Source organism: Gavialis gangeticus, unplaced genomic scaffold (genome assembly GCF_001723915.1).
Source record: "Gavialis gangeticus isolate Ggan-Ray unplaced genomic scaffold, GavGan_comp1, whole genome shotgun sequence".
Classification (NCBI taxonomy): domain Eukaryota; kingdom Metazoa; phylum Chordata; order Crocodylia; family Gavialidae; genus Gavialis; species Gavialis gangeticus.
The window spans coordinates 17,389,798-17,416,088 of NW_017729014.1; the positions used below are offsets into that span (position 1 = coordinate 17,389,798).

General features: G+C 41.6%; 1 protein-coding gene across 3 annotated transcripts in view; it reads left to right on the forward strand.

Moving 5' to 3' along the window:
- The window catches only part of PDPN (podoplanin), a 34,135-nt gene extending 8,022 nt beyond the window's left edge, over nucleotides 1-26,113 (forward strand). The window contains exons 2-6 of one of the 3 annotated variants that reach the window (XM_019511873.1): nucleotides 14,493-14,578; nucleotides 16,083-16,215; nucleotides 22,278-22,316; nucleotides 22,949-23,060; nucleotides 25,393-26,113. In XM_019511873.1, coding sequence (XP_019367418.1) covers nucleotides 14,493-14,578; nucleotides 16,083-16,215; nucleotides 22,278-22,316; nucleotides 22,949-23,060; nucleotides 25,393-25,399 — 377 coding nt within the window. In that variant the 3' untranslated portion in view covers nucleotides 25,400-26,113. Of the gene's footprint in view, nucleotides 1-14,492; nucleotides 14,579-16,082; nucleotides 16,216-22,277; nucleotides 22,317-22,948; nucleotides 23,065-25,392 lie in introns of those variants that run through there. The other 2 variants (XM_019511875.1, XM_019511874.1) reach the window with 2 other exon arrangements.
- The last annotated feature ends 178 nt before the right edge of the window (nucleotides 26,114-26,291 follow it).

The window sequence follows — 26,291 nt, forward strand, 5'->3', positions numbered from 1 at the left end:
ACAGTTTCAAAGGAATGCTTCCCACAGGCAACAAATCCCACAGCTTCAAGCTTGTGCCCACATACACATACTATTGCAGATGATCAGCGATCACCCTACTAGCCACTGTCTCCGCTCTTGGCTAGATGGTCCTGCTGTTCTGCACAGACGCATGCCAGTTGCCAATTTTGGGGTCAGAAAAGAATTTTTCCTTTATATTAGGTTGGCATGGACTTTGTATGCATGTATGTAGGGGGGAGGGTTCACTTCCTCTGTAGCATAGAGTATTGTCCTTTTCAAAGAATTTCTGAGTGTATATTAACCAATAACTTCTTTATCACTGCAGTGGTATGGCATCAGCATTGCTCTCATCTCCTGTACATTCACCTATGTCATAGGTGTTTCAGTTATTATGCATGGGGGAGGGTTTGAAGTGATGATCTGGTGGAGTAATTGGTTGCCCACTAATGCACTAAATTGGATTTAGTGGCTTAGGAGGCCCTTTGCAGTCATATGCTCCATGAATCCATGTTATTTTGGCACTGTACAAACCTATACGAAGGCAGCTCCTGTCTGAGGCAGAGCTTGAAATCTAAGAAACCCATTTCGAGCAACAAGTGAGGGAGAAGCCTGTATAAAAACATGCACTGAGCTCCAGACATAAATGTTTCTGCAGTAAGCCGAGATGAGCTGGAATTTTGATTAAATGTTTTATTTCCAGGAAGAGTTGATTTGGTGAAGCAAAGAGACTTTGCAGCAATGTGTCAGTTTTGACAAAAATAATAATTCAGAGTTCTTCCATGTGTCTACATTGTACACACATCCCAGCAAGCCCCAGACAAGCAACACGGGTTCACATGAGCTGCCTCCTAAATTGAAAGAACTGCAGCTATAATTTGTACAGGGCTGCAGACAGGCTAATTAGTACTGCCTGTACTAAGATTGTCAGGAGCAATTAGCTCATCCTATGCTAATTAATCTGACCATGAGACCATGCAGATGCAGCTGCATCTCTTGTGGATCAGGAAACTGCCTGTGCAGGGCAATGCAGGATGTGTTGAGAGCACTGCTTTCTGGCATGGCAAGTTCATTGTGTAGATGTGGCTTCAGTCCCATGTTAGAGCTTCTGATCAAAGAGAATGAAGCCCCAGGATAACTAGAGCACAGAGGCTTGGATGCTCAAATCAGTGAGAGACACAAGCTCAAGTTGCTGCCCTTAATCAGGGCATTCAACAGGGATGTGGCCAACCTATTCTGGCCAAACCTAGTGGTCACATGCATGAAATATAGGAAAAGAAAGGGCACATTTTTGTTCTATTTGTACTTGAGAACTAAACCTTAGAGGCTTGACTCTGGGATCTATGTTTTAGGGATGCTAGATCTGAAACTCCCTGCCTCCCAGAGAGATCTGGTCAAGGGTAGAAGAAAGGCATCTGGGAAATAGAAACTGCAGAAGGCATATGTATCACTTTGGACCTGTATTAGCCTTAATTAGAGGACTGAGTGCTGGCATGCTATGTGTTTCACTTAGATAAGCATCACATTTCTCAGAATCAGAAACCAAAACAGATTCTAGTGGTGGGCTTTTTCAGGAGCACTCAGTGTTGATCTAACATGACCACTGCGGAACTGAGGATTTTTGCCATCAGTATCAAATGGCAAGAGAATTAAGCAGACACCAAACCCTTTTGAAAAAAAATTAAATCCCATAATCCTTGTTGTAACAAGCAAATGAACACACAGATCAGATGCCAACATGCGATCTCAAAGCAAAAAAGGAAGGCTTGCTTTGGGTCAGTGAGATTTTGAGTTAATAAAGCAGGCAAACTCAGATATGTCTTTAAAACATTATTCAGAACTGGGAGGGATGTCACTCCAGCATCCTGGTTTCACTTTCAACTGGGAACATCAGCTGCAGTCTGCAGAAAAATCTTGCCCTGGTTTCAGCTGGACAGGGGGCTTTGCTTTGGACATAAACCTATCACAGGTGGATGCACCAGTGCTAGGCAGCTGGGTTGGTAGTGACAGAAGAAACCATCCTGCAAAGGACAATATCATTTTGGACCTGGTCCATAGAAACCATCAGAGACTCCCTGCTGCTGCTATGCTCTTGCATAGTTGTGCTGTGCATAAATCATGTACTGCCTCCCCAAGCCCTAATCCTTTGGGAAACTGCACCCGTTCTGCTATGTGCTCCCCCCACAATATAATGCAAGGGAATGTATAGGATTTGCCACCCTATTCTGTCCTGAGCCCCCATTGCTGTACAATAGTTTAAAATTTGCCACCTCCCATCCCAAAAATGGCTGCATTGCAAGCAATGGGTGAAGTGCTTGCTGCATACATCACTGTTGACTAGAGGAGTCATGCTTAAGGTACAGCCTGCATCCACCTTAGACACTAGACTCTTTTGAGCATCTAAAGCTAGATAAAGAACCACACACACACACATACACACACAGTTGATCTGACTTATTTGGCAGCTAGCAATATCTTTACAGCATTACTGCCACCCTCCAAGAGACTGCAGAACAGATGTCATTCGTCTTGTTGTCCAATCACTTTTCAGTCCTTGAGAGTTAGAACTAAGTCTATAGCCACGTACCTGAAGAAATCCTTCCTGTTTAAAAGATTACAAGTAGTCCTTTCATTAACTGGGGCTGACCAGGGAAAACTGGGACTATAAATCCATAGTCAATACCTGTCTCACAGATTCACTCCTGCTGATGATCTGACTTGGACAATTTAGCAGCAAAGAAAAACAGCTGGCACCATAACTCTATATCAAGATAGAAAGTCCCCCCCACAAAAAAAATACAGTCACAGATCATCAAAACCCAAGTAAGAAAAAAAGCTTAATGCAAAGCAATTATGCAGCTGGGCTCCTCTACCAGCATTCAGCATGTTCCCTTCTTGTGTCGTTGTTTAAAGAAGCCACACACACACACACACACCACAGAAATGACTACTATTTCCCCCAAAATCCAACATGTTTTGTTTCAGTTGTGCAATTTCTTGTTCATGTGTTTGCTTTTTGTCTGGCTGTGGTCAGGGACTGCAGGATACACTCTGGACGTGCCTGATCCTAGCATCTATTGCTTCCTAGGTTCATGCTGCAGCCAGGTAACATCTCAAGATCTCTGCTGATTTTTTCATGCACACACATACCCCAATCCTTTCACACCAATCTCCCATTGTAGCAAAGCTCTCATGGCAATTTGTTGCCCAGTTTGGTATTCAGTGGGCATGTCTGCAAGTCACCCTTCATTGCCGTAGTGACATGCTGCTGCGACGTAGTGATCACGAGCGTCTACATGTCACCGGCAGCTACATCGCTGTACCAGCACACCCCGCCCATTTTAGCGCACCACTACAGAGAAATGGCAGCGAACAATAACCATTCACCATGTATACAGTGCAGTACGGGTAGTTATACCACGTGTACAATGAAGCATGGCTCAGTAACAGCGTCACTGGAGGGCGATGTATATGTGCACCCAGTGTGGGATACCCAGGTATAGAGTCAGGGTGAGATGGTGACAAGAAGGAGGGGGAGAGGTCTCATGAAAGGAAAACAGAAATCAGCCATAGACTTTTCTTTCCAGATGATTGGCCAACGACTCTCCAGAACCCTGGAAATTTTCCTTTGCATCTGCACCATCTAAAAATACTATTTATTTTTTGAGAGCCTTCTGGATGTGGGCAAAAATGAAATGCCATACCAGAACAGCAGATGTAGGGTTCATTTAGAAACAGCTGTTTCTCTACTAGTATCCGGCACTGTAGGATGAGATGTGGAGGTAGAGCGGGGGTGGCCTTGTTCCTCTGGCTAGCCCAGCCACAGCAATAGAAACCATCTGCACCAGGGTGGGGTGACCCGATGCATCAGCCAAAAGAAACGTTTCTGACAGTTCAGCAAAATGCTGTCATCAAGCAAAGCAAGCCACATGGAGCGCAGCTGATCTACAGGGCTCTCTGCAACACAAAGCTATTTGCAACACAAAGCAGAGTACACCCGGATCTAGTATGTACATCAAGGACTTGTGTTTTCAAGGGGTCAATGATGATGCTTTCCTGTTCTCTCATTCACCTCCCTTCAGTGCTGAATACAAAAGTTCATAAAGTCAGTGCCTGTACCCAGGAACAACAGCAGGCACTTCAGAGTTTAATGCACAGTGTGCATCTTCCTGAAGAAAAATAACATCAGGGCAGCTTTAAGAAAATCATATCACACACACACACACACCAGTGTACATTGATGGGTCCTGGCACTGTTTTTAAGTCTGGGCTGCAACTAGGAACTATCATAAGGAGGAGGAAACAACGGCAGTATGAAAACAATTCACAAATCCCTAATGGACTATGTTGCTAACTCTCTGGGTTTCATTGTAAGTATCCCAATATTTGGTACTTTTCTGAAAGCCTCAGCTGCAGGAGTCATGTGTCCCAGGAAAAAAATGTCACTTCTTCAAAAAGGCAAATGTTCTAGTCCTTCTTGTAAAGGAAAGCTTCAAAGGTCGACGTCCCTTCCTCCCTCCCCCATGAGGCTCAGACTCCAAATGAGCCTTAAATGTTATTTTTCTGAAACTCATGGTTTTGAAGGAGAATTGGTGAAGGTCCCATGTTTTTGACATGATCTAAATCTGTGGTAGCATTCCCAAAGTGCAGTGTCTGCAAAGTAAAGTTACCACATGATATTAAGTTATAACATGAAATGAAAGGGAACTATTGCTTTGGCTCCGATTGAAACAAAGTGCACTGTTAGCTCATGAGAGCGGCTTGGGTATTTGCTGAGCTCTCTCGTTGGTCTATGTAAAGGTTCCACCACAGTCTCAATTAGGCGCACACAGATTTTCCTTAGCCTCAATGACTGCATTGGTAATGGCTTCTCTCATACTGCCCTGTGTGCCAGACTTCGCCTTTCAGTAAAGATCCTTTTAAATGAGAAGAGCCCAGCTGAGAACAAATCCTTAGCACCAAGTTATCTGTTGGCCTAACAATGTCAAAGAGGACAGAAATAGCAGAGAATATGGCTCTAGGATGTCAATATTTTTGTACTTTCACCAGAGGCCTGGCTTGACTTTAATCATTGCACTAAGTGAAGTGTAGAACAAAATCCACTCTAGAGTTTCTAGTACAGAAGGTTTTCAGCAGCTCTAACTAGAGGTATTTCCTTTTCTTTTAATAGCATGATTGATTTCCATACCTCAGAGTTTAGACAAGCTATCAGTTAAAACAAGTTAATGAACAGGACAACCGACTGTGGAACAGCGGAGGATGCGGTAACCGTTTGTGTGCCCACAAGTACTCTATAGTAAGCGATGGCGCTAAGTTGTTCCGGTTTGGCTTTTTCATTAAGGGGGAAGGAGCTGCACTTAAGTTGTCACTAGCCACAGGCACACAAACCGTCGACATCAGGTTTTCTGTGGTAAGCCCCTGCTCCTGCTTACCTCTATTTAATCTGGGAATTTGTTCACACACACAATAACATGCTAGGCTAAAAGTGAGCACGTGCATGTTAATAAAACGTAACATAGTCAGAAAAAACCCACATTTTAATACAAGTAGTGCCATAACAGTCAGTCTGCTTCCTTTACAGTAAATAGTCCAAGCACTGAATAGGACTGCTAAGCCAAAGAGTCTGCCTTTAGTTTAATGGGTAAAACCAAAAGCACAAATTGGCCCCATGCTCTTGGTTAAAAGTGCCCTCCCCATTCTGGAATGTGAAGTGGTGAATATACTGCAGGGCATCTTACAATCATGGACAGGTTCTCTGCTGTTTTATTTGGATGCCAACTGGAAAGTTTTAAATTAAGCAAATATTTTTTTTCATTCAACAGAAAAGGTCTTTCCTTCCAGGAGCAAAAGTCTGATTGGTTTAGAATAAGCAACCAATGACTCAGCAGCAGGACAACCTACTAGCTGTGACACCTCCATGGATTTTGCAAATCCTAAAAGTACTGGGGAAAAAATGCTGCATGTGGGGTGAAGCCTCAGCATGCGTGAGGTGACGATTTGTCCAGCTTGCATCCAGACCTAAACTGTGGTTATCATGTACCACCAGACCCAAAATACAAATGGAAAAAAACTGGCAAAGTTTGCACAGTTTTCCATTAAAAATATTGTTTGTCCAAAGATGTTGAAGTTGTTCAAAGCCCCCTTCCTTCCCCTCATTGATTCCTAACCAAATCATGTACTAGCTTCCATTCTATTCAATAGGCGGTAATTATGCTAAGGGTAGGAAGAAGTTGGAGTAGGGTTTCTCCAAACACTGGGTACCATGTTTAGGTCTGGGAACTCAAAGGACTTCCCTTGGCTTTCTCGAAGAAAATAAGCTATGCAATGTGTGATGCAACATACTGCCCCTTGAGAGGCATGGCATGATGAGCACATGTCAGTGAATGACAAGGTTCTTTGGGTAAATCCAATATCTTTTATTAGACCAGCTGAAATAGTTGGAAAATTTCTCTTTTGCAAGCTTTTGGATACAAACACCCTTCTTCAGGCAGAGGTGCTCTTCTTTGATGGGATCGAAGCCAGAAGCTGGTATGCAAGACTGTCTGCAAATGTGCTGCAGACAGTGGGGGAGAAACGGTTGTGGGGGAAGGGAAATAGTGATCTGGTGATACAATGTAGCTGGTAAATAGTAGAGAGGTTATCTGGGGTATCAGATATTAAGCAAGTTATAATGTGCCATAAATCCAATGTCTATATTTAGTCCATGATTTTTTCCATCCAAGAGGTTGACAAAGTGAAGTTCATAGGCTCATCCGTGAAAGGTGTTTTGTAAATTCCCTTTCAGGATCAGAAACTGAGAGACTGGAGAGAGAGTGGTTTTCTTGTGAGAAATTTGCCCCCACAGGTAATTGGGTATTTCTGTCTTCGGCAGATTTTTGGTGTGCGTCCGTTCTGGTATGCAGTTGTTGTTTGGTCTCTCCTACATATTTTCCACTGGGGCATTTAGTGCACTGGATAAGATGTATTACACTTCTGGAGGTGCAGGTGTATGATCCAGAAATGGGGATGTTTCTGTTGTGGGGTGTAGTTATTGTGGGAATGGTGGAGATGTGTTGGCAGGTTTTACATTTCTTCTCATGGATCCATTCAGTGTCCATTCTGGTGATGCGGTTGGCAAGGTTCAGCGCTTGTTTAAAAGGCTAAAATGGGTGGTTTGGGGACAATCTCTTTAAGAATTGAGCCGCCTTCTAGTATGGGTTACAATTGTTTGAGGATTTTCCATATAGGTTCCAGGGAGGGATGGTATGTCCCAGTGTTGTGCGATTTGTGGGGGGTTTCTTTCTGTACTGCAGCAGCACTTCAGGTGCTATCCAGGTGGCTCTTTCAAATCATCTTTCAAAGATCACACTTTTGAAAGAGTCACCAGGAATGAAAGAAGAGAGAGCACATACCGCAGCCCTTTCCTTTCTGGCTGTCCTCTGTGATGGCCACCCTATTCAGAAACCAGAGGCATTAGAAAAAGGTATGCAGCCATAGGGCTAAGCCAATAGAGCAAGTTGCTTCAATCCTCTGCTGTAATGGGAAAGACAAAACATGGAGAAATGAAATGTCATGAACACATTTACAACTATGATCAGCTTGTAACCTATGCCTGACTCTCTGGCAACACCTGATGACAAACAGAATACACATGTGGTAAAACCAGCAAGATACCCCTCTAGCTCTCTGTAGCTCCCTAACCCATGACTTCTCCTAGTGGATAAATATCATTTTTGTTATAAATAGACAAATACTCCTAGAAAAGCTGACAATGGATATCTTATCTGAAAAGAAGAATCAGTCATGTAGACACATGCACCTCAGTCCTCTTCGGCAATACAGCTATAGATCTATAGACAGACTCCCTATCAGTGATTGCAACGTGGATTGACGTCAAGAGCTTTGCTCCCATTTCTGCTAGGTTTGTATCTGGCTTACAGATTTTGAAAAAAATACCCAGTTTACGTGGGTTGATTAGTATTGTCACTTGAGACATGCTCAGGGGCCTCAAATGACACTCACGTAATCCCAACAAAGGCGCATATGCATTTAAATTTTGAGAGTTCACCAGTGGGTTTTGACTGCCAATTTCAATTAATGTGTGAAAATAAAGTAACTTGAATTCTAAAAGATGCAATGCTTTCTGATTGACAGCAATGACCTCATAAGATGTATGAAAGCAGCTTTCTGTCCTTTAAATAGTGCTACTCAATATAAAATTGCTAATCAATCATATGGCTCTTTTCATTTCTTTTATTTTATGCTTCGGCAGAGGTGAGGGGTTTCAGGGAAACCATGGATGAGTCTTCTAATTTTTCTTTCTAAAAATGTCTTAATTTTTCTTAATTTTTTTGCCAATTCTTTCAATGTTGGCAGGCAAGGTTCTTTGGGTAGATGTGATATCTTTTATTAGACCAACTGAGTAGTTGGGAAAAACATCTTCATTATTGACAGGGAATAAAACATACCCATGTAGGGGGTAGCTCAAAATCTTCTCACTAAGTTAGATGGCAGCTGGGCCTTTGCTGGCAATACACATGGGAGTTTAAGTCACTCAGGCTACAAGACAAGTCAAAAGTTGGTTTGATCTCTTCCATCTTCAAAAGCTCTTTGTTATGCTTGGAGGTACCTGAGAGACATGCTAATCTTCAAGCATCATCCAACTCTTACTCAGTCTATTGACCTTCACAACAGGAGTACTTTGAAACTCACCCTAAGAGGCTTTTCCATTCAGCTGATATAGTGAGCTCATCGTTTTAAGAGTGGGCTATTGTATGCATATGCATTGAAAAACTACTGTAGCAGCATGGAGCTTTCAAAGACATTGTGTCTTGCCCTAGTGTGAGAAGTCCCCTATCACAGTTGGGGACTTTCAACTGGAATGCTCCCAGTTAGAATTTGGCAATGCAAAATGCAGTGATTAATTGACATCTGCACCAGCCTACATCTGCAAAAACAATGGCAAGAGAAAAGGTAGCAGGAGAGAGGAAGACACCAGAAAGTAGGGGGGTATTCAGATTTTACAAACTGCTCAGAGACAGTAATAGAAAGCTGATGCTTTCTCCTGCAGTTCCCCCTAAAATTTACCATCATGTTAGGTGAATAGGTTGGAGCCGTGTTGGCCCAAGGACACAGGCAGACAAGGTTCCTTGGGTAAATCCGATATCTTTTATTAGACCAACTAATATAGTTGGAAAAATTCTTCTTGCTTCCTCAGCCTGATGAAGGGTGTTTGCACCCAAAAGCTTGAAGATTTTTTCCAACTATTTCAGTTGGTCTAAGAAAAGATATCAAATTTACCCAAAAAACTTGTCTGCCATCATGTTAGGTGATGTTTACCTCTGAACATCGGACCATTAAAGGTCCAATGCACATATACAACTTAAGCCTGATTTGAGCCCTATTTCAAAGTGGGCCACAGGCCCTGTTCCCAGTGAATTTCTCTCCATACAAAACAGTAAAAAAAACCACAGCACAAAACAAAAAATCTTTCATACTGCTTTTGTAACAGTAGAGCTGTTCATAAATGTTGGACTGTCCCATTGTACAGGGAAAATTGTATTCTAGTTCTTGGGGTGACATCCTAGCTCCTTTGAAGTCCGTAACAAAGTTTCCATTGTGCTGACTCAAAGATGCACACGAGGGAAATGTGTTTCACTAGGCTGGTCACCATGTTCTGGAAATAGGGTGACATTTATGGAGTATGGTTAAACCCCTGTGTTGGGGAGTTTAGACAACTAGAGTGAGATTGAAAATACTTGTAACTGAAACCCAACAATTTATAAGCATCATAGGTTTTTAGGGCCAGAAGGGACTATTAGATGCTCTGTATAACACAGGCCCAGTTAATCCAAAAAGCTTGTTGGGTTTTGTTTTGTTTTTACTAAAGTGAGTCTTCCAGGCAAGTATCCAGTCTTGACCTGAAGATTGAATAGATGGCCACCCCACCACTTAGCTCAGTCATTTGTTGCAGCAGTTTACCACCTTCATTGTTTAAATCTGGCCAGCTGGAGAGCTCATTACTATGTTGTATTTCCTATTCCTGCAGGTACGTCAAGGCACCCCTCAGCCTTATTTTTGATCATCTAAACACATCTAACTCTTTAAGCCTCTCTCTGCACTAGATAAGTAAGGCAAATACACGGGCAGATATGGACTCCTTGCTGGTTATCAGTGGCAAACTTTGCCAGTCTTCAGTGCACACAATCCAATTATGTCAGAGTCCTTCTGTGGCACTTCTCTCTGTGTGAGGTTCCCTAGGGATCTACATCTTTGTTTTCTTACATTGTTTCCTTTGGGTGCCTGGAGAACAGGTCATTCCTCAGAGCTTAGAGCCATTGCAATGCCAACAGTGTAATTAGCTCCATGAATGGGTTGCTCGTTATGTATGTAATAAACTTCTTTCACTTTCTGCTTGGGGTTTCCCTGTGGTAATCGGTTTTCTCCATCTGCGCTCATTCACCGACTTCTGCATAAGGGATATTTTTTCAACTGGGCCTGGGATTATAACCTTACCTGATCCTTACCGATGCATATTGCTGAGCTCATGCAGATGGACACACTTAACTAAAACACTGTCGTCCAAACATGGTAATGGTAATGTAATGGCATTATTTTTATAAATCCCAAGATGGGGTTGCTCTATGGACATCTCAGGGCATTTTCAACTCCACGCTAGAGCTTTGCCCTTCTTCTTCATTTTAAATATTCCTTTTTCTAAACTTTCAGGGGGAAGGAGGAGGTTGGCCATTTTTGGTCTGAAGGGAAAGACTGTGTTAAACACACATGCACACATATATGTGGGTTATAGCTTCTCCAGGGAAGCATTTCATATTTACCATTATTTGCTCTTTTAGAGCTCTTCCCAAAAGTAGATTGGCCAAAATGATCAAGCCCTTGATTTTAAAAAAGTCATTTAGATAGAAGAGAGATTTTAATGGTATTTCCCCACTCACAGATAATATTAAGATTACAAGCGCCCTGGAAGAGAGGCCTCCTCTCTGCTTAGCATCAGATGTAACAGGACCCTGATCTGTATGATTGGCAAAGGTGTTACGACAATATAATAAATACAATACATGCTACCCCTGCAATTTATGGCAGTGCTCACCAATAGAGTCAAGCAGTCCTGCCTTGGCTCACAGCAAGTAGGCCGGAGGAGATGAAATAATTCTTTTCCATAGAATACAAAGGAAGGGAAAGGATAAGTCTAGGGATGGATATAATACAGGCTTTCGTCTTCAAGCTGCAAGTTCAAAGCCCACCCTACTTTGGTAGTGAGTGAATGCTGACACTTCTATGTTACATTCCTTATTGACCGTAGTCCAGTTCCCAGGGGACAGTTCCCGCACTTGGGAAAGTACACTGCAGTTAATGCCCTTACTAACAACCAGAACTGAGAGGCCCAGCAGGCAAGGAGGATGAAGATTGAAGACCATCTTTCAGGCTAAAATGTTAGAAATACGTGAAGATTCCCATTGGCTGAAATTTTAGGTAAGCAAAATGAGAAGTCATTTAAGGGCCCGATGTCCAGAGGGTGGATGCTCAACACTTTCTCAAAAATCAAGGCCGTTTTAACTCTCTCAAAGGGAAGTTTGCTTCACTGCTTTCCATGTTGTACTTGTCCAGGGCACTTATTTATACCAACTTGGTGCCTAAAGTTTGACTCTCCAATCCATTTTGAGGCACCTAAGTAGATGCTTCATGCCTACATTTAAGTAACTAAAGTCTATATTTAGATGCCTAAATAGAAGTTTCTATTTAAGTCCCTAAGTGTGCATTTAGAAATCTAACATTAGATTCTCTGGTTTCAAGATTTTGACAGAGGCATCTGGGATCTCAGTCTCATGCTTTAAAGTTGCACTAGAACAGGATATATATTTTTTAAAAATAACTTCAGACAGAAATGTCTGAAGGTACTAAACTGTGTTTTGATTCAACCTGACCTGATTTTCCTCCTCTAATTTTTTGGTTCAAATACTGGGCCCAAACCATCCATCCTTTGCTCAACTCTAATTCATGCACAACCTAATAAAGAAAACAAAGAAGTTAATGGATAAACTAATTTCTTCAATAGAGAGATTAAAGCAGTAAATTTCTAATCTCGGATGCCCAAGAGATGAGGATGCAGTTTAGATCACCCAGTTGTCACTGGTGCAATTAAAAAAAAAATTAAACACTACAGACTGCTCACTTAATGTTTTATTTCCCCTATATAAACATATTAAAACAATACAGTATGCCCTGCTTTCTATTCTCACACTGTGGATAGCTGTCCTCCTTGCTTACAAACAATTAACTGAACTGTGCTGCCAATATATCATTTGTCACTTTGGAAATTGCACTGGGATATGGAGTGTGTTGAATGGAAGCAATTCTGGTCATCATGTATAAGTAGAGAAACACTGGAACAGAAGCTAGTGCAAGAGGGAAAGAAAGGATCAGAGATATCCACTGCTCAGAATAAAATGGTTAGTAACCAGGTGGTTTTTACACTTTTGAACCCATTGCTGGAGTTCATCTGGGGAGAAACCCAGTCTCTTTACCTTTCCTTTCAACAACTCCTCTCTTGCCCTCTTCAGCCAGTGCACAGGAAGCAAAAAAAGTCCTGCAATACAAATTGGGACTTCCAACTACTTTGAATGGCAGGGGGACCCATTTCACTGCACATGATGTATCCCTCAACAAAGGACAGGTATGATTAATGCAGATGATATACAATGTTCCTAAAGCATGTCTTTGGATTAAAACTATCCACAAGAAGACCCTGAGCCTGCCTTTTCTAACACCTGATGTTTAGAATTCAGTACCTAAATTCATACTGAAATGGTAGTATTTCAACTGGACTGCTCATCTGAGTCCCAAGCTGCTCATATGTTTAAATATTCATTCCTTTTAAAATGTTTTCCTGGATGAGGGCTTTAGATACCTCACTTGCTGGCCTGATTTTCAGGAGAAATTAGTACCCCCAGAGCCCATTCCCAACTCTTAGATCTTTGTACACGTGAAACTTCATTGTTTTTCACCTACTCAGAAGAAGGTACTAGGTATATATTAGTGCTAGATGGAAAAAGCTAAAGTTACAAAGTCAGTGTTTGAGTTGGTGGCTCAAAATGTGGCCTTTCTTCATTCCTCTTTGAACTTGACCGTTTTGCATCAGAAAAGCCTTAAGTCCTGATACTCAAAACTTTTGAGCCGAGACCTTCAGGAAGTGCTACCTATACTTCACAGATACCTTACAGGATCGGGCCATTTTTTGATCAGCTTTCTGCACAAATAAAATGTGAAGCTAATCTAAAGAGTATGTGAAGGATGACAGATAGCAAAAGGTTCAAAAGGTGTTTGGAGATGGAGAATGGTTCAGCTTGCTGCAGAGACTGAGACCAGGTATAAAGTATGAATCTAGATTTGAGTTCTCCAAAAGTTTGTTTGGAAGTGTGTCTATCTTGGGTTTTGAACTCAGGCATATACTTATTATTAGCTCTTGGACTAATAGAGTTAAGTTTCACAGTGGCATTTGGAAGTGGCAACATCATCATATCCCAAGAAACAGCTTAACAGGCAGCCTTCTTAGTTACGGTGAATTAAAGGCTCCCAGGAAACTGCAAATAATATCAGCATCGATGGATGATCACAGTTTCATGAGTAATTTTGATATCTGAACAGATGGCACCTGTGTTCTTCTGACCTTCTTAAGAATTACCAGCTATTTTCATGTAGTTGCCCTTTTCCTGTCCTGTCTTTTTCTCTCTCTCTCTGTTTTCCTCTTGACTGGAAAGGCAGCCAGACTTGGCCATGTCTGTGGGAGAAAGTGATAGGACCTGTGCAACAGAACTGTGCCAAGGAGTTGGGTAACACATGTGAGACTAGAATAAAAACCTTTTCGTTTTGAACTGCTTTTTAAACAAACAAGTTTAAATGTTGAAAAATTGATTTGTCCATGTTCTACTTGGATTTCCCCCAAAACGTCCCCTTATATCTGCTAGCAATCATGAAGTTTCAAGGTCAGTGATTCTCAACCAGGTGCCATGGTATCCTGGAGTTCCTTGAGATCCTTTCAAGGGTGCCATGCAGTGTTAGCACAGTTGGGTGTGCAAACAAGATTCAAAAGATAAACTGGAGATTTCAAGTAGGAATCCAGTGTGTTAAATACATTGGGAGCTGTTGTGGCCTTTGAGTTCTTTGCAAGAGAAGAACCGCTCTATTACTCTTCTGTTGTGAAAACTAACAGTTGGCATTTTCTGTAGGGTGCCTTGCATCTCAAAAAGTAGAGACCGGCTCTTTTAAAGGTAAGTCTATAATCAGAGATTTAGTTGAGATGGGAAAAGGAGTTTGTCAGGATTTAAGTAGGCTTTATTCACCGTATGTTGCAAATGTATGCGTATATATGTAACTAGCAAGACAGAGATGGAAACAGAGGTAAATCCTCTCATGCTGGATGTATTTATGTATGGACTGTTCAGTTTAGCCAAGGGTGATCAACTGACACTGCAACTCATTTTCTGTATTTTATTTAGCAAGCTCAGTTCTAGAGGATGAAGAAAGTACAACAACGGATTTCAAAGACAGGAACGACACATGGTACGATGAAGTGCCAACTCTGGTGAGTGTCACTAAACCAAGGCTCTCCAGTTCAGTGTGATACTGCATTCCCTATGTTGTCTTTTGACCTGTCAATATGGTTTTAACCATTAAAATTACATAGCAGTAAGTCATGACTTGAGTTGCAGAAAAAAAAAAAAAGCTGACCAAATGCCAGGGGTTTTGCTTTGCAAAAAGCTGGAAGTATTTGTGACAGTTGCTGAATTGCGCAAAATATTCTCAGCCTGCCTCTGCACTGCCGTGCAGTAGTTCTGTCTTGGTGTGTTTCCACTGGCTTTAGTGAAGATGAGCAAATGTCAAACTGATGTAACACACCAGACAAACTGATCTGCAAACTTCTAGAAGATTGGTAAATTTGGCGTTCCCTGTCTCTGTGCTGATGTTTTGAAATTTTGCTGCTAGGGATTGCTGTAGAAAGCAGTTATAAAATTGCTTTTTCCTTATGACAAAAGTTCACACAGTGACAGTAAGCAAAAATGCAATTTGATGTTTACTTTACAAATTGATGAAGCAGCATATTGTGCTCTTAAATGGAAACTTCCCTGGGAGCATCCTAAAACCCAGGCCTCCCGATGCAGATGTAGCTTATGATGAATCCACATGCATTCACAGTGGAAATCCAGAGAGTTCGCTAGAGGGTTCTCTCCTTTTATTACTAACCTGTTCCTCCCACTCTCTCTCACACACCTGTTTTGTAAAATATTGGGCTTGATTCTCAGCTGCTCTTGAATTAGAGGTAAAAATACCTGGTTGTGGCTCTCTGGTCATATGCCTCTGGGAGCTCCTGGGCTAAGTACAGACAGTAAAAAAGCCTGAGGCTGAATTGATTCAATCTTCCCAAATTAATCTAAGCTGCGTAGATTGAAGAAAGTGAACAGACATTCACTTGTGATTCTGGAAATTCAGCCACATGCCTGCAGTAGCCCAGGCCAGAAGCTGGGGGGCGCTAGAGCACGCCTCCTTGCTCAGCTGAAGCAGACAGCTTGAATCTGCAGGGGATCTGGTGCAGATGTTCAATAAAACAATTTAACCTAAATCAAGTTAAGCCTGATACTACGTCCATCCAGGTATAACTTAAACTGGTTTTGGTCATTTTCGGTCATAAACCACAAACCAAGACAGCAAATTGATTTATGTGCACTGAACTTCTCTTGTGTTACAGATTTAAATCAACTTCCAATCATTTATACTGATTTATGTGTAATGTCTGTCCCTAACTCTGAAGTCCAGTATGATCCTACTCCATCCCCATCAAACCTTGTACCTAGGAGGGAATACCTCACTTTCTATACCCCCACCAGACTCCCCTTCTCTGGGTTATTTATACAAAATAGCCATTCACTCCTTCTGTACTGTAAAAGCAATATAAAGCAGGCTGAAGAAGCTGCCCACTGGCACTTATGAGGGTGAGGAGATCAACATTTGTATGTTATAAATAAAATGGAAAGTGGGTCTTACTTTGCCTCTCCTTTCTTTCTTTTCTCTCCAACATTCCTGCCTTGCAGTTGCCTACAAGCCTGCACAATATAACAGACATTCCCCAATTAGAAGACCTGATGACCACAGAAAGTGCAATCGCCACATATGAAGACGGCGAAAACTCTACTGATCCTGACGTTACTCTTGAACATGCTGACGGTAGAAATCTTTATTTGCTACTTTTTGTTTCAACAGACTCTAAGTTTCTCTCACTAGGATGTTCCCAACACTCACTCAATAGTCTTTTGAAAAAGTCCCCTACAGAATTTGACGTCCTCTCAAAATCAGGATTACATCAAAAGGAACCTGCAGCTTTTGTGATGCATTCCTGAAGAGTCACTTAACATCCTAAATTAGTAACCAAGTGCATGCACTACAAGGGGAATTCATAGATTTGTTGTTACATCACCAGCACTTCCCAGTTCAAATCCCGTTCAGACCAACAGTGATTGAAGTCAGCTGACAAGTGTGAAGTCACACCGCATAAACCATCCTCAAAAAACTCATTCTTTTGTTCAGACACAAAGAGTCTGAGGTACAGAAGACATAAGTATAATAGCCTAAGTATGCTCAGGTGTTATACCAGGGATGTATTTGGTAGCCGTGTCGGTCTGAGACAAAAAGAAATGCAAAACTTAAAACTCTTGGCTCCGAGATGATTGTGAGCCCGAAAGCTTCCAAAGCAAGATATTTTTTTTTGCAATTTTTTAGTTGGTCTAATAAAAGGTATCATCTCTGAACCAAGGGTTTTAGGGGTCTGCATTTCTTCTGGTTTTACCCGGGCATGTCTTCTTTGACTTCTGTGGAGTCATGCATGATTTATTGTGGTGTGAAACAAACAAAAAATTACATCCATTGTCTTTGAATTGTAACAAAATTTTCATACACCATCAGATGAAAATCCAGGAGAAGAAATGCTTCCATATGTGCACCAGTATACTGCAAGGGAATAATGGACAACCCCAGCCTGTGCTACAGCAACCCAGTCTGTTAACAATACACAGAGTTGAATATAACTTATATTAAAATAGTTAGAAGAGCAACCTAAATATGGCACCGTGGGTTCTGCATGTACCCTTTCTCAGTGCCTTCCTAAACTGGATATGCTCCATTAACAAGATAGAACAAGGTTTAAGTGTGAGTCCTGAAAATTTAGGCTCATATCCAAATAACTGAGCAGTGTTCGCCTTCCCATAGCAAACAGCCATCACCAACAAGGGATTCTGGTTAAGTTAAAAGACACACAAGGCAAAGCAAAGCACAGCTATCAATTCTCCAACTGTAAATGCCAAAATCAAGTATAGGCAAGCCCACCAAGTAGATATAAGCCAGGTAGAGATACAACATTTGTGGGCAGCAGGAGAGAGTTGATTTTAGGGAGGCATTGTGCAGACTTTACATCTGCAGCTGTGAGAAATGTTTGCAAGGAAACTGCATGAAACTCATCTGGTTTTGAATTTCATTGCAAGCTCAAAATTCAGACCACAGGCTATTAAAGCATTCACTTCGGTGCATGAACCAGTCATGGTTGAGCTGGATGCATTCAAGAGAGTTTCCATGAAATCCCCTGAATCCAATGGGTCTCTCCTGGAGCTTTGCTTTGACATGATTTGTTTCAGAAGTTAGGAGCAGATCCTGGGCAGCCCATAGATTTGCAAAGCCCTGCAGTGCCAGCCTCTTGAATGGGCTAGATTTGGGCTCCACTTTCCTAGTTAATCCCTACTCCATTTCCCCCTATCTCACACAAGCAACCCTTGCTGCTGCAGATGATGGACCTGTCTAGATGCTGGAATCGGATGTCTTTATTGGTATATTTTAAAAAGGACAAGGTTTGACTAAAGTTCTCTCTTTTTTGTTGCTGGCGTCTCCCTCCCTCTCCCCACTTCTGAATTTTGTAGCAGTTTCATACCCATGGTCAAAAGATCAAACATATTTGTAGTTAAAAATGTATGTTCCACCTTCTTTTCCAAGTCCCTTTCTATGGAGAGTCAGGGCATCTCTTGACTTGGTTCATTATTTAATAATAGAAGTAGTGGTTATCAGACCTGAATTTGATAGGGTTGCAGACTTGCTTTCTAAAGAATACGTGAAAGACATAAAGAAAGTAGCAGCACGCGGGTTCCATCTATATCTGATTGGTAGCAAGTTAAGGGGTCAACAATACCAATGAAAGAACATTTTAAAAAAATGATTCACTAGAAGTTTTCCTACATATGAGATCTCTTGTTTCCAATCTGCTAGTCCAGTGTTGGACCTTTCTACAGTAGAGACAGCCACACAAATGGAAGGAAACAAAATGGGAGGAGAGGGGGAGAGTGGGTGTGGGGACATAGGCACATATCTGCCTATGTCCTTAGACCAACATGGCTACAACCAACACCCCCAAGCGCGTATCTGGCATTCAACTGTCCCGCATGGCCCATGCAGATTCCTATTTGCACACACTGTCATTGCAAGGTGACATTCAGTTTTTGACTTTTAAAAACATATACAAACTCTTTTCAATTGCCAGTAGAGGGAAAAGATATCAGACAAGTATTGGGGCAGGGGCAGATATTATATTCACGGCTATGTACTTTGCTAAACAAAGCACATCTGTCATAGGCATTAGCTTAGGTCTGAACTTGTCTTACAGCAAGCGTGTGTCTTTCAGTCTTCAAAACAGAAGATCTTTCACAACAGCAACCAGTCTCTCTTTCTCAATAATAGGACACTTTGCCAAGTAACGCTCTCTAGAGAACAGCTAGTCTAGGAACTTGAAGTGCTTCCCAGGATTGTATCACACCCCCAGCAAGGGGGTTACTGTAAATCCCATTTTACAGGAGGAAAAACTGACAGACCGAGGATCTAAGCGGCTTGTCCAAAGGCACATAGGAAACTTCCTTTGACAGCCACGACTAGAACCCAGATCTTCCACATTCCCAGCCTTAACCAGAGAGCCATCCTTCCTCTTTAAAGCAGTCATCACCTTTCAGGCAAATCTCCTCAGTCGTCTAAAAGAATTTTTCCCTAACGTAGGAAAAGCATGTAACACACAGGGAGGTATTTTTGCATCAAAGGCAGCCTCAGAGCCACAAACTGCCATGCAATGCCTAGACACTGGGTTAGTGTGGGGCAATGCTGCATCTCTGGCTTCCTTAGCCGATGAAGCAGCCTTTTAGCTTTTTCTTCATCGACTGCCTAGTAAGGAGGAATAGTGTTCCCCATTCTTCTTCCTTTCACTCTCTGTGGAGCACAAAAGGTTTCCATTTCTTAGAAGTTGAGAGAGGTTAAGTCGGGTTTACTTTTCCCTTGCTGCTGGAAACTAGAGCCATTTTTTCCCTCTGCCTTCTCTCCTCATCACCCTCCTTTCCCGGCCAAAGCCGGAAAGGCTGGATAGGTCCTGAGACTTCGATAAGCTTTCCCCATGATGCTTCATCTACATTGGGTGTCACAGGAATTGTTCTTGGAATCAACATCCTAAAGACTTATGACAAATGGGCTCTGAACAGGTATAAATAGGCTACCGATTTCCACAATTTTTTTTTATCAGTACCTGAATATGAAGGCCCAGAAAAATAATTAAATACTCACGACTTGCATGTAACAAAAAATTATTTCTCTCTTTTCAACATTTTCAAACATTATAAAAGAGTCAGCTAAACCACGACTGCCTGGTTTTGGCAAAGGAACAAAAATATCTTCCTACTCCTCTTACTTTTTTTTTTAAAACAGCAAAGCCATCTTAAAAAAAAAAAAAAATCCTGAAAACACTGGCATTGTATAACTACACATCCAGTGTTGAACCATCAGATTGCAAGAAATGACAGGCTGTCCTACGTGAATTTAAAGCTCCTGGCACTGCGGAGTGCAGTTGCTGTGACAAATCTGCTCGGATGAGAGGAGCTCCAAAACAAACCTGCCTTCCTGTTTGGTTAGGCATAAGCCTATAGCAGGCTCAAAAGCAAATATAATAAAAATTAATGTCTCTGAGCTGGAGCCTTGAACAAATCATTCCACGTTAACTGACACTGTTAAGCATACAAGTTAGTGAAGAAAATAATAAACCCAAAGGAACTACACTAATGCCAGTATTCAGAGCCACCATATACTTACCCCAGCTGTTTGTCATCTCAATTGTACTTGGCAGATGTAGTTATTCATTACATATGGCGGTGAAGTATGTGGTAGTATTTATCTCATCCACATGCACATATACCATGTTCAAAGAATATTAAGATTTCAAAAAAATCAAGCACTCAGGAGGCAGAAAATGCCAGAATGAAGGTTGCCCATGGAACCTGAATTTTTTCCTTCTGGGGCATACGCATCATAGCGCAGTTAACGATTCCTGATTGATGGGGGGGTTTTGTATATTTTTAGAGATAATAGTTATCCACCTTTTAATCTATTTTTAAAAAGCATATTGTTGGCTGCTAATGTTTTTATTCAAAAAGTTATGCGGTACTAAGTTAAATAATTTACAAAAATCTACTATTTTACAAAATTACTAAACCAAATGTATAATTCTAACCAAATCAGATCATATTCCCTTTTTGCTAATTATTTAATTCTATGTCAATTTAATCCTGTATCATCTTTTTCCTTATTTTGCTTGGAATTACCATCAGGTTACCTACTCCATAATTACCTAGATCATTCTGTTTGGCCTTTTAAAATATAGGACAATATACACACTCTTTCACTCTTGTGGATTTTTTCCTGAGTTCCAACATTTCTTTAAAAACCTCAACAGGCCATCGTCTCGGCCAACTCTTTTAGAACTCTTGGAGTCTACTTGTCTGGCTAAATTATTTTAAAAAATTGATTTTGGATTTCTAGCATCCTCCTTAGTTCTTAGGGAACAGAAAGTACTTCATCATCCGCACTGGATGCAACTACATCATCCTATTTTTTTTTAACCAAATACAGGCCTTTAATATGGAATGACCTCAACCTTCCTTTTTCTGTCATTATTAACTTTTACCATTCCTACCTAGCCGTTAGCCATTACTAATGTTTAGATTTCTTTTATTCCTACTATGGTTACAAATTCCATCTTGCAAGAGTGATTCATAAAACTTAAAATTTAATCAGCATATCACCTGTCTAAAGTGAGAATGTTTTATTACTCTCTTTTTAAAGCAGCATGGAGAAAATAAAGCAGTGGTTTTCAACCATGTTAGACCCAGGGCGCCTCATGGAAAATGCCAGCTCTTAGCTTTCTCTCATTTTTGGACAAGAGAAAAGTAATAGAGCAATTTTTCTGTTGCAATGAAGACCACAACAGGTCAGAATGTCTTTAAACCTATGGATTCCTAATTGAAATCTCTTGGGTTACTTTGTGAATCACATTTTCACACCTAACAGTGCTAACATTGCATGTCACCCTTGAAAGGATCTCAAGGCACCAGGCTGGGAATCACTGAATTACATTTGTATGTCTAATATGCAGTGTCCAGGGCCAGATCTTTTCAGGGTACTTAGCATGACAGTCCATCAAAGCATAGTTTCCCCCTTCAGGTGCAGTTCAGTTCAGTTCTCTGCAAATCAGACTCCAGAATGTGAAGTTGAGCACCCCGAACATGAAGATGACCACAAAGATTGGTTTAAATCTGCAGCAAGGGCAAGGAAAGAATCCTTACCTCACATTTGATGTGACCCACCTCCAAAAACCCAGCCTTTCCTATGGGACGTGTCCACCCTGGGTTTGAGAAACACCCTCTCCAATGAGGCAGAAAGGGTCTGAAATAAAGAAAATGTTTTCAAATATATATAAATATATATATATTTGGGGGTCGGACTCGATGACCTACCGAGGTCCTTTCCGACCATAACATCTATGAATCTATAAAACAGCAGCTACATCAAAGGCTAAATGGGAAGCTTTTAAGCAGTCATAATAAAGATGATAGCACAGAGAATTAAGGCAATCTAATTTACAGTTGTTTTATATCAGTGGAGCACTATTCGTCTTAATGGGGTTACTCCTAATTTATACCTGTCTAAACAAGATTAGGATTAATCCATTAGAGTTAATTTTGTCTTTAGGCCAGTTTATGATGTGTGGCCCATTTGCCATTTCTTTCACGCAATGCTGTTCATTACCACTTGGCAGTGGATTCGTTTTGAGACAACCGCACTGTTGCTTTGGTAACCTACCGTACGATAGGACAACAAATCAGGAATCGCAGCACAAGAGTCAGTGCATTCAAGGAGTTATTCTGCTTCTGTCTTTACAGATGAACTGGGTGAAGAGCCAGAGACAACAGCGGAAGAAGGTATAAAGGCAAAGAGTTAATTATAAAGAAAAGAGGTGTACTGAAATCCTAGATGAGATATATCTACAACCTGCTTTTCAAAGACAAGCAGGATTTGGATCAGAAGTAAAATGACAGGACTCTTTTTGTCTTCAATGGGTTTTCAATCAGGCCCCATAAACATCAACAGAGAATCCTTGATCCTAAGCAACTTTTCTTAAAGTTTGGAGAAGATTTAAGTTCAAAGGATCTCACAGCGTCTCAGGGAGCCCCGGGCCATGGGTTGAGAATCACTGCATGTTTCCAGCCAGCCTGACTTTTGGGTCAGGTCAAGTCTGGGGGATGGTGAAGCACTGGAACAGGTTACCCAGAGAGGTGGTGCAATCTCCATTCTTGGAGGTTTTTAAAACCTGGCTTGACAAAGCCCTGGCTGGGATGACGTAGTTGGGGCTGGTCCTGCTTTGAGCTGGGGGTTGCACTAGATATGACCTCCGGAGGTCCCTTCCAACCCTCATTTTCTATGATTCTGATTCTTAAGATGGGGATGTGGCAAAAATTTGTGATGCATTATAAAGTGTTAGGACTTTATGCCATCAATCTCCACTCTTGCAAAATGGTAAACATGCTAATACACTGTACCTTTTCTCTCTCAGATGGCCTGGGAACAGCTGCACTAGTTGGAATCATAATTGGCATCATAGTAGCAGTTGGAATCATTGCTGGAATCATTATTGCTGTTGTGAGGAAAATGTCGGGCAGGTACTCGTAAGTAAAATACTACAAGCCGAGCTGTGTGGCTAGATGCTGTTGTACCTCCAGTTGTGCTTCTACCAACAATGGACAGACTCCATAAAGGGCTGAATTCAGCATCTAATAGTCTTTCCATTGCTTTCAGTTGACTCATGCAGGTTGGTTGTTTATAGGGAGTGAACCTAATGAGTCAAATAATTTATTTGATCTCTTGGGGAGTCTAGAAAACATACAGGAAGTCAGGCATAGGATTTTTAACATTTCCATTTTTGGACACAGCCAGACACATATTGGGTATGCCCATTATCGTGATATCTAGTGCATAATGCATGTGACGCGGGGGGAAAGAATACCCAAACATTATCGAAGTTTGATCAGCCTTCTATCCCAAACATCAAATAGCTCCTTTCATTTACTGGTGTGGTTGAGGCTGTGGGACATCGGTTCCTTCCCTGCTGCTGCCCAGCTGAGCTCATCCCTTGCTAGATTTAAGGCATCCCTTGAAAAATGACAGCTCTTTTCCTGACTACAGAAACATAACAGAGCAATTCTTCTGTTGTAAAGAACTCGGAAAGAGTGCCGGAGGTCAGAACACCTTTGACATTAGGGATTCCTATTTGACATCTCTGGGCTAATCTTGCGAATCATGGGTAGGTGCTTGCGCACTTAATGATGCTAATATTAGTACTTCATCCTTAAAAGGATCTCACAGCATCCCAGGGGGTGGCAATCACAGCTTGTTTCCAGCCAGCCTGACTTTTGGGTCAGGTCAAGCTGTTGCCGGCCTCCTCCACTTAGTGGCCAGATACTGTAATAAACAGTGTAATGCCTGCTACTGTGGGATAAGTTAGTCATAGGGGCTCATTATACATGAGCTTGAGGTGGCTCCTGGAGCTCTTAACCCCTGGATTGTCCGCACATTAACACCTGAAACTAGTTTTAAGCACACTTTAGGCAGCTTAAAGTTACATCACTACAGGACAGGTTTATTTCTGATCTGTGTTATTGAGTTCATGTTCCATGAATGTGTGGCCACTCCCCACATACAAGCCACTCAAGTTGCAGTCCTCCAGCATCCCAGGAGGCAGTGCCCCCTTCCCCACCCTTCTCTTCTGGGTGGATAAACTTTCCACTCCCTAAACTCTACTGTCCAGGGGCCAATTCTGGCACTAAGCTAACTCCCCCTCCCACCCCAGGGATGCAACCTCATGCAAACAGGCTGAAGAGCACACACCAGCTAGCCAGGTCACAGATGGGTCCAGGAGTAAGGTGTGGGAGGGATGAGGAGGGTATAAGATAGGGGTTCAATCAGGTCCCCATGTGCTGGGGATTCCTTCCTGGGGCAGGGGCAGCAGCTCCCCCAAAAGTGCCTTCCCTTAATGTTCCCAACTTCCAGCCACTTGGGGAAGCACAACCAGCACCCCCCAACACCCCAGTCCCAATTTATAGAAATGTGAGGCCTTCTTTAATTCATTTCCGCTTTATTTCTGTTTAATTTTTTTAATTTGTTTTATTTTATCCTTCAGTGCCTGACTTCATTTCACCACCCTTCCCCCACTCCCATTTCCTTTCTACCTCCCATTTCATTACCCATCCTCATCCCATGAACTCTCTACCTCCCAGCTTCATGTGTCTGCCCCACCAACCCATCCCTCACTCCCTACCCCCACTTAGAGTAGGGACAGACAGATGTCCTAATTCACTAGCCCTGTAGTCCTGCCACTAGACAGGCCTCTGGTGGCAAATCACAGCTGTGCAGGTAGAGGACAGTCAGAGAAGGTGTCTAGATTAAGGGTGTGACTGCTCCAAACTCAAGCTAGCACTAACACTGATGATCAGCATTTAAGCAGCTTAAAGTGCAAGATGTAATAAGGCCCATGGACACGTTTAAGCAGCTCAAAGTGCAAGGTGTAACAGGGCCCATGGACACATGTCATGTTTGTACTGATGTATGTACTCTTAGGTGCCTGGATACTGCATGAATACTTCATAGGTCATAAAAATGTTCATTGTTCACTTCTAATTTTCTTGAAATTAATTCTAGCACTGACAAAATTTGCAGACAACAGCACTACACTATAATGCTTTCCAAACCAAAAGGAGATAAAATGTATTTAGTATTGTAGTTGACAGATACTATTCACCAACTTGACCAGATGTATAACCAAAGTAATCTGCATTGGTGATAACCAGAAACTGAAAAAAGGAAAATACAAATTGGAAAAAGAGAGAGAGGAGAAGTGACAGAGGAAAAAGGAGGAAGGAAGGGGAGAGCAGTGACAAACAACTACATAGATTTAACTGACTCAGGTTAAATGTCTGCCTTTTTTTCCTTTTGTTTTGACAGGCCCTAAAAATAATTGAAGAAATAGTGCCCCTTGTTATGCCAGAAGAGAAAATTGCTTCCTATTTTACAAACTACTAGAAAACTGTTCCCATAACCGTGTGAGAAGATGATCCATGGAAAGAGTGAATGAAGAATTCAAGTTCTATGGGGATACCACACAGCTTTCTGGAGGAACATTTTACAGACATGACAAAAATTGAACAGTTTATAGGACTCTGCTGAAGTATTTTAGAGGAATAAAATATAGAAAAAGAATATGCAGTAGGAGAAAAGAGAAGGGGAAAAAAGGACAATCTAAAATGTGGTTTTCAGGTAGTAAAAATACTATGCTAGCTAGATGTTAAAACAATGGCAGGAAAAAAAATATTTCACATTGCATTCTATCCTTTTCTTGAAAAAAATTTATCCAGATTTTTTTTTTTTCATTCTAAGCCCAATGACTAGTCAGGGAGCCTGCTGTATTCTTCAGTGTTACAGAGGTTTAAAATTCCCGGTGTCTGGGTATGTTCATCTACCAAATCTGTACTGTTTAGCAGGAAACATCATCCTGATAATCAGGAATGCGGTTAAGAGTTGGAAAACACATTTGTGGCCTGGGAACTTCAACCATTCTGCTGAGACAAGACCTGTGAACCATTATACAGTCAGGCATGGTAGACCCAGCTGGAACTGGACCTACCAATGAAAAATTGCTCCTTCCTCTGACTGATCAGCAAAGAACGACCAGTCTTCTCTGTTGCAGAGATATGCAGAGACTGGAATACACATCCTAAATTAAAGGGTGCTTAGAATATACCCACTTTTGATGGGTCACTTTAACCTATTACTCAGCATGTTTTGGATCCAGTATGTAGAAGCTTCCACAATTGGTATATGCTATATATATATATATATATATA